At 45.7% G+C, this 9,435-nt stretch overlaps 1 protein-coding gene and 1 long non-coding RNA gene across 2 annotated transcripts; both read right to left on the bottom strand.

The window, feature by feature from the left end:
* Positions 1–1,143: 1,143 nt before the first annotated feature.
* On the bottom strand, positions 1,144–1,527 carry LOC149402493 (uncharacterized). Its single transcript, XM_089608403.1, has one exon. The coding sequence runs from the start codon at positions 1,525–1,527 to the stop codon at positions 1,144–1,146; it is 384 nt and encodes a 127-aa protein (XP_089464529.1).
* Positions 1,528–6,041: 4,514 nt separating this feature from the next.
* Positions 6,042–7,875, bottom strand: LOC149402492 (uncharacterized). Its single transcript, XR_016296168.1, has 3 exons — positions 7,630–7,875; positions 7,072–7,148; positions 6,042–6,136 (listed from the first exon to the last, which is right to left on the bottom strand). It is a non-coding gene; the product is annotated as an uncharacterized LOC149402492 (long non-coding RNA).
* Positions 7,876–9,435: the final 1,560 nt, after the last annotated feature.

The raw sequence follows: 9,435 nt of genomic DNA, 5'->3' as shown, positions 1-9,435 counted from the left end.
GCGTCCCGCGCCGCGCCCGGTGACCCGCGCGCCGCGCCCCCTGCGCCGCGCGCCGCGCGCCGCGCGTTGTGCGCCGCCCTTTGTGCGCCGCCCGCGCCGTGCGCCTCCACTTGATGCCACACGCATTCCTAGTCCCACATGGACGAAAAAGGGACCTTCTAAGGCTCCCAAACACCTATAAATACCCTCTCCCATTGAGGGGAAAGCCATCCCAAGATATCCAAGAATATCTAATAATTCTCTTCATCTCTTATCGACACGCTCGATTTCTCTGCTTCTCTGGATGCCATATTTGGCCTGAAGCAGGTTCTCTTCTCTCTCCCTCGTTCTCAAAGGTCCCGAAGCACTCACGGGAACTTCCCGGACGTCGCTCCCTTTGACCGAACGTTCTCCGGTGCTCAAGCACGCCCCTAGGGTTCTCAACTAGAGCTACCTTTGCGCGTCTAACACGCTAGACGCGTACGCGATCTCCGAAGTTCCGAGACGCTGCCGAGGACTCCTCGCGCCCCGTTTCCTTCGTCGAGCACGCCTCTCCGCCAAGGCTCCGCGCCTCATACTGCGTCACACACGCTTGAACTACGTTCTGACCTGATCCCACGCACGGGTACGTAGGCAGCCGACAACCAAGGCACGGTCACTCATCCTCCTCACCCCCTACCTCTCCCGAGAGGCGGGTTGATCGGAGAGAACCCTAGCTCGAGACTATCGAGTTCACACTCTTGGCCCGGGTGCGATCACTTGGTCCGGCCTTGGATCGAACCGCCCGAGGTTTTAAATAGTTGTTCATTTTCGTGCGACAACAAGAATTCTCATTCGTTCTCGAATAATTTAAATATATTTAAGGTTTCTCGGAAATAATTCTCGTCCTTGAGAATTTATTTCTTAAATTAAATTCCGGAATATTTCCTCGGAAAATAATTTATTACTCGAGACGAACTCGATAAATCCTTTATTTATTCCGAGATTTTCCATTACCTTAAAATAATTTAAATTAACTCTATAAACTTCAACGTCCATAATTCATTCAAGAACTTACTTGTAACACACGAAAGCTCATTTATTAACCGTAAATTACAAACGGCGAGATTCAAAAGTTTATCATTTACAATCCCTATCCTCTTAAAAGAGTTTCGTCCTCGAAACTTAAAACAGAGTAAGGTACTTCTTTTGCATCTCACTCTCGAGCTTCCATGTAGCTTCTTCTACAACATGTCTCTTCCACAAAACCTTGACCAAAGGAAAGGTCTTGTTTCTCAAGACTTTATCTTTGCGATCGAGAATTGCAACGGCTGGCTCCTCATATCTGATTGCATGAGAGATCTCAACCTCTTGCTTTTGCAGAATATGTGAAGGGCCAGATACATATTTCCATAGCATAGAGACGTGGAACACATCGTGCAAGTTTGACGTAGACGGCGGTAACGGCAAGCGATAAGCTGTCTGGCCTACACGCTCAAGGATCTCAAAAGGTCCAACATACCTTGGACTGAGCTTTCCTTTCTTTCCAAACCTCATAACTCCTCGCATAGGTGAGATCTCCAGAAAAACTCTCTTTCCTGCTTCAAACTCTAGAGGCCTCCTACGCCTGTCAGCGTAGTTTTTTTTTTCGGCAACTCTGGGACGTTTTCAATCGAGCTTGAATTTTCTTAACCGCTTCTATGGTGCTCTAGCATTTCAGGTCCAATAAACTTGCTCTCACCAGCTCTATCCCAGTGAACTGGAGAGCGACTCTTCCGCCCATACAAAGCTTCATACGACGCCCAATTGTCGCCTGATAGCTGTTGTTGTATGAGAGCTTAACTAGCGGAAGATAACGACTTCACGAGCCCTGTAAGTCTAAAACACAAGCTCGGAGCATGTCTTCCAACACTTGGATCGTTCGTGCGCTTTGACCATCGGTTTGCAGGTGAAAAACAGTACTAAACTTTAGGCGAGTCCCCAGGTTCTCTTGAAATCTCTTCCAAAACCTGGATGTGAAGCGAGCATCACGGTCAGAAACAATCGAGCTAGGAACCTCATGGAGACATACAATCTCTTTTATGTAGAATTCAGCGAGCTTATTCACGGTGTGAGTGGTTTTGATGGGCAGGAAATGAGCTAATTTGGTCAATCTGTCAACAATGACCCATACTGAGTCGTGTCCAGTTGTGGTTTTTGGCAATCCTGACACAAAATCCATCGTTATCTGCTCCCACTTCCACTGTGGAATCTCTAGTGGTTGCAGCATTACAGCTGGTTTCTTATGTTATGCCTAACTTGTTGACAAGTTAGGCACTTTTGGACAAACTCAGCTATGTCTTTCTTCATTCCTGGCCACCAATACACCTTTCTCAAGTCTTGATACATCTCTGTCACGCCTGGATGTACCGAATATGGTGTCCTGTGAGCTTCTTCCATTAACTGCTTCCTGGCTTCCTCGTTGGAAGGCACACAAACTCTTCCGTTGCACCTTAGAATCTCGTTCTCATCCAACTTGAAGTCACCCTGTTTACCGTTTTGTGGTCTGTATAGATGTCTCAATGGACTCCGAGGTAGTGTCGTCATATCTTGACTGGAAACACTACTGCAGCAAGTTCTAGATTATGTGTAGGATATCGGGTTTCGTAATCCTTCAGCTGATGGTATCCCGAACGCAAGTCAATCTTCGAGAACACTATCGCTCCTGACAGTTGATCAAAAAGATCTGCGATCCATGGCAACAGATACTTGTTCTCGATTGTTACTTTGTTCAACCCACGGTAGTTAATACATAACCGTGATGAACCATCAGCCTTTTAACGAACAAGACATTCGCTCCCCAAGGTGAATGGCTCGGTCGTATGAACCCTTTGTCAAGCAACTCTTGTAGCTGCCTCTTGAGTTCCTTCAATTCTGCCAAAGCCATACGATATGGAGCTTTCGATATCAGAGCTGTACCTGGAATGAGCTCTATGTTGAATTCAACTTCTCAATTAGGAGGTAGACTTGGAAGATCTTCAGGGAAAATATCAAGGAAATCTCTAGCAACTGGAATCCCCTACGGCTGTGGCTTGACTGTCTTCGTGACATCTGCCACACTTGCAAGGTAACCAGCACATCCCTAAAGCATCATCTTCACGGCCTTCAGCGTCGATACGATCGGAAAACTCGATTTCTAAGAGGAACCTTGGAACTGCAGCGGTCCAAGTCCTGGGTTCTGGAACAGAACTGATTTCCCTCGGCAATCTATGATTGCACGGTGCATACTCAACCAATCCATTCCAAGGATTACGTCATAGTCCACCATTTCCAATTCTATCAAGTGTGCTTCCATTATCCAATCACGAACTCGGATGGGCACATCTCTATACCAGCATAACGACCGGTACTTTTCTCCAGAAGGCGTAGCCGTAACAAACGGGTACGAGACTTCCTTATGATGCTCACCCAACTGGTCAGAGTTTCTGGATGTGATGAATGAATGCGTGGCTCATGCACCTATCAATGCCTATGCAGAGAAGGAATCCACGAAAATCTGACTTGTGACAGCGGTGGACGACCTTGCTCATACTTCATCTTCACGGATGGAAAAAACTCTGGAATTAGCTTTCGGCGCTCTTTGGGTGCAGGGGTCTTCACTTCTGGATTCTCACATACCCGAGACAGATGACCCTATTTCCCGCATCTGAAACACACCAGCGCACGAGCATAACACTCTCCCTCGTGCGATCTGCCACACCTTCGGCACATGGGTGACTGATTGCTTCCAGAGGTCATACGCTTCTTACTAGGCGGCCCTGACCGTCCGCTATCTTTTCGGCTTTTGGTATGGTTCACCGACAGTGATCAGTTTCCAGAACTTACATGAGGTCAATAACTCGAGCCTTGCTGGGACCTCATTCCGTCTCTTTGCTGCGGCCGACTCTCCCATCTCGATTGGGTTCTGAATCTTTTCCTTGATTCACTATGCTTAGGGCCAGCAGCTTTAGAAGGTGTTGCAGCAGTTGGTTCTGGTGCAGTAGTCTGATCACCCTCGTGCCAACCAGTAATCCGCAAAGCTCTTTGCACGGCGTTGGCGTAAGAGCGAGGTCCATCATCGCCGCTATCCGCTTGGCTCACGATATCCACATTGAGCCCATGCATGTATTTCATCTTCCTAGCCTGATCAATAGGGACTATGGAAGAAGCGAACCTTGCTAACGTGTCAAACTCTGTCGTATACTCTGATACTGACATTGAACCTTGTCGTAGGCTCATAAACTCGCGTACCTTGTTCGATAGGTTAGCTTCACTCAGGTACTTCCCATGGAACAGATTGAGGAAATGGACCCACGTCATGGAGTGGACATCCTCAGATGACGCCATCACCTCCCATCAGCCCCTAGCCTCATCTTCCAGCTGATTATGATGCAAGCCACTCACTCTGTATTAGATAGCTGCATAAAGTTGAGGATCTGCTGCATGTTCTTGATCCAATTCTCAAATGTAGCTGGATCAACATTGCCTCCAAACGTCGGAGGTTTTTTTTTTTTTTTGCTTACAAAATCTCTCGTACACAGGCTTGCCCACTGAAGGGCCGACGTCAGGAATCGGGAGGTTAAGCTCTTCAAGAGGATCCACATGCACTGGCTGTGGATTCTCACGTCGTTCTCCAGGAATTGGAGGCGTTGGGTGCTGTTGAGACGGCGCGTTCAACCTTGTTGAGTTCCGTGATCGTGTGGTTATGCTCTTCTAGCTGCTGCGCGAACCTCCGATTCATCTCATCTCTCTGGGTTGCGTCGGCACCTTGTCTCTCCAGCATGCGTCTGATCTCCATGAGATCCACCGCTGTAACATTCTCGGCATTAGACGGGTCTTGTCTAGGCCCCATGCCTACTCAATTCTACACATGGAAGAGGGCATGGTTAAAATCCAAGTCACATCATCGAAAATGCATAACCAACTTGGACTAGCCTCTCAAGGCCTAGTCAAACGAGACTTAAGCACAAAATGCTAGTTCTCTCGTTACACACACAAAGCAACCACTCTCGTGGTTGACCAACAAACGTCTACGCAGCTGGGTCGTCCGAAGGCTCAGCGGGATCCTCCTCGGAATCTCCCTCGTCATAGTCAACCTTCTCGTCATCATGCGGAACAACCACTGGAAAAACAATCATCGGGGGTAAGGTACTCATATACCACATCGCGTCACGACGAGGAATTCAGTCTGCATTCACAAGACAGCGAACAAGGGACAATCAGATTCCAGCGTCAGATATTGGAGCTCTACACATAGCTCCCAATACTCGATACCTCGCTGGAGTCTATCCTCGAGCACATCGGACACCGGTCCACAATTTCTTGGACAAGTCGGTCTCCATATCGGACAACCGATTCAATCCCAAGCCGGTAGAATTCGTAAGTTGCTCCTCCCACTCGTCCCCCTCTCCTGGCCCCAACGTGTATTGTATCACCTTCTAGAACATCTCACAGTCTCGGCTGATAATACCGTCAGCGGTGAAACGAGTCCATCGACTCAACGTTGGCCAATAATGAGGGGTCATCGCGATATTCGTACTGGAGCAGTGAAACGTCGAGATGACACTCATCCACTCACAAGTCAGACCGATCCATCGGCCCCTAAGTGATGGTGCCTCTCACGACACTGAACGTACTTGCGGTCGAAGGAATTCACGTGATCGCATCGCGATACAGACGAATCTCATTGGGGAGGAGAGATCTAACTCCTAGCAACTCATCCTGCATCATGTCAAACCTATCTCTAGACAGGTCGACTCTAAGCACAACACTATCACATGGCATACTCGCGACCTATACCGAGAACACGTATCCCAAGTCTACAGAAACGGCTAAACCTGGGGCTCTGATACCACAAAATCTGTCACGACCCACGAGCGACAGCTCGCCCATGAACCGCGACTGATCAATTCAAATCTGTACATAACTCATAATATAAACACATAAATTAAACATAATAAAATAGATTGCGAAAATTCGGGGACATTTTTCGCTTTTATAACTTAGAGTCTTATAGCGACTCCTATACAAATATGTTCCGGAACGTTTTAATAGAAGACACTAACCCCCGATTAAGAAACCCCATAGCACATAGGTCAAGGCAATACGCGCTCGGTCTCGGTCTTCAATCTCATTTCCCGCTTACCAGCTTTTCCCTTATCTACATTACCAAGGGTCATAAAACTATGAGTCGATTGACTCAGTAAGTGGGAGTCTATCTATAAAGTAAAATGACTAATGCCATGTGATGTGCAAACAAACACATAAGAATGCAGAATGCAGATACATATGATTCAAGAGCATGCCTAACGCGGGGCCTCGCTCTACGCTATCACTTGCCATTCCACAAGGTTATACAACATCACCTGCTACAACCTTTGGAATGACAAGAAGCCAACCTCAGACTTCGAGCAGTAGTCATCAGTAGCTTAAGTGTTTTAAGACTGTCTGGGATCCACTAGTGGTACCATCTTCATTTGGGCGCCGGCGCTACGTGTTGTCATGACACAGCAAATGGGCTCGCCGGGGCGACCTTTCCCATTGCTAGAACGGGGTGCTCTCAGCAGCTCCCGTGGAGTACTCAGCGCCATCAGGACCGTCTTAGTCCTCAACACGAGTCGGAACTCGTGGGTACCACCGACAACATTATTTATTGTTTGGATACTCTAGCTTATAGAGTATACAACTAATTACAAACATGAGAGCGTCTCGGGATAAATCCCGAAAGAATTATGGTTTCCCTTTCATGCTCGTTAAGTGTTTTAGATTGAAGACTCAGGATGTGATTCCCGGTACTTCTACCCTCGGCTCGAATCCGAGAGTCTAACATGCTCTCCTGTCACCTCCAATCTAGCCAAACTCTATGGTTAGCAGAGGGATCTAACAACAACAAAGCAACAACGTGGCTGGTTCAAGTTAGCGTTTGAACCTAACGGGCGTACCCGAACTAAGTTTTCAAGCAAGAGTGGCCGAAGCCTTAACTTTCAAGTTTATTCATTTTAGGGCTTTCACCTACTCTTGTTTACTAATAAATAAATGCACAAACAAACAGGGTTATTCCCTTGGTAAGTAGTTGACTTATATCTCCACACTTACCTCTATCTCCAACTCTTGCTGCTTGTTGGTCTCAACGCTTTCCTTCACGTGACTACCAAAGCTAACAGAGGAACAACCTGCAAAGGTCTGAGCGGAGTAAGATACGTTATCATACTTGCTAAACAACGGATCATTGAAGAAACTCCGACTCGCAACGCTAGAGGAACTGAATTCCAGGTTGTGCTCAATAACTTAACTTATCATTTATTAATATAATTTGGTTCCCCGATCGAGAATCTGAAAGTCTCGTACCGTAAAACACGATACACAAAATAAATTCCTTAACCAAGCAATTACAGACATATAAGGAATTTATCGACTTTACACAGATTCCAGACTTATAATACGAGTATATCTCTACAACGTGAAAATCGCAACTTTAACACTATCCAGTTTAAGCCTTTTTCGAATGAGTCCGGGGTTTCCAAATTATATACGAACGATAAACCGAAATTACAAGATTAAAATGTGAGGACAACGACGAACACCAAAGTCATAAACTCTACGATAGTGCACTAGACACGTGACGATCGAACATAAAATCACGAGTTTATATACCAATTTCATCTTCCTCGTCTTTCACCAGCCTCATCGAGTTGGAAAGTGCCGATACTCGTTCGCTGACTCTCGGTCTTCTACAACCACGCTGCGGGTCAAACAATACACAAACAATTCAGAATTACGCAGCCAAAACAAGTCGCACGGCCAAGTAACACACGGCCCACAACAAAAAACCCAAACAAATTCGAGCTCAATTTCTCCAATTCAAGTCATCAACATCGATTATCAAGCTCAAATAACAACTAATCACCCTCAATTCTTCAGCAATCATCATAGAATTCGAAATCCCCAAATCCATCTCTCAAAACCCTAGATTTCGAATTCAATTGGAGAAAGAGTTGATCACCTTATTCCCGTGAATTTCAGCCTCCTCACTGTGTTTTCACTCCTTCCCCGGCATCCTTTCTCATTCGGCGGTCACGGCGGCGGCGACTCCTCTTGGCGGGTGGCGCGCGCACGGCGATGGAGCTTCTCGGTGAGGACGCGCGATGAAGGAGAAGTTAGAAGGAGATGGGGAGAAGGTGGCGGTGAGGTAGCGCTCGGAGGTGACGATGATTTGGAGCTAACGAATTTTTTTTTCTCTGGGTTATCCTCTGCAGGTTGGCGCGCGGTGAGGAGAAGAAGAAAGAAGAAAGATCAGGAAGAAGGAAAGGAAGAGAGAAATGGTGAGGTGTCCGAAATCAAGAGGATGAGGAAGAAAATTGCCACATGGCAGCTCCTCACTTAGCCACACGGAAAATAAGTGGCCCACCACATTTTTGACACGTCACTCACCAGACAGCCCTTCTTCAACTTTTTATTTCAATCTCGTCCTTCAATTTGTTGCACATTAGTCCTTTCAAAATAAAATTTCTCAATCTTGTCCTTAATTAATTTAAAAAAAAAACCCGAGAGAATTCTCATTCGTTCTCGAATAATTTAAATATATTTAAGGTTTCTCGGAAATAATTCTCGTCCTTGAGAATTTATTTCTTAAATTAAATTCCGGAATATTTCCTCGGAAAATAATTTATTACTCGAGACGAACTCGATAAATCCTTTATTTATTCCGAGATTTTCCATTACCTTAAAATAATTTAAATTAACTCTCTAAACTTCAACGTCCATAATTCATTCAAGAACGTACTTGTAACACACGAAAGCTCATTTATTAACCGTAAATTACAAACGGCGAGATTCAAAAGTTTATCCTTTACAAAACCTATGCAATTGATGGATTATTATCCTCTCAGCTTATAATCCTATTAAAACAATCACACGCAAAGAGTTCAAATGATTACATAAATTGCCTAGATTTTCTTACCTAGGATCAACTATGAAGCCATGAATAGACGCACGATTATTGATTCTCTTTCGACTAATAAACAATACTAGATAACAGTTCTAATGGTGATCAAGCACTAGAAAGCATTAAACATGATTCATGACAAGAAATTTAATAGATGGAGCAAAGAAGCATAATCTTTGTTTCGCCTACACGCGTCGAATCTCCCAGAGCGCGTGAAGTCCACACGCCGCCTTCTCCTGCCCGTTTTTTGTTTTTTTTTTGCCTCCATCCTCTTCGTCCTCCTTTGCTTGCCGTGTTTTCCTCACTCTATTCTCATCGACGACACTTGCTTCGACGACTCGATGTCTCTATCCCAATCTAAATGGCTGATTCAAAAGTTGTCACTGTATCGGAAGTGGTGCTGGTACTCTCGAAGATTACAGACCACAAGTTGAGTGGTTCGAACTATCTCGATTGGATTAAAACCATCTGTTTGTTCCTCCGGAGTATTGACAAGGATGATCATTTCACCGAGA

This window comes from Urtica dioica, chromosome 3 (assembly GCF_054948205.1).
Source record: "Urtica dioica subsp. dioica isolate 48M chromosome 3, U.dioica_male_clone48M_v1_H2, whole genome shotgun sequence".
In the NCBI taxonomy this organism is placed as follows: Eukaryota; Viridiplantae; Streptophyta; class Magnoliopsida; order Rosales; family Urticaceae; genus Urtica; species Urtica dioica.
This window is presented reverse-complemented; position numbering and strand designations above follow the sequence as displayed.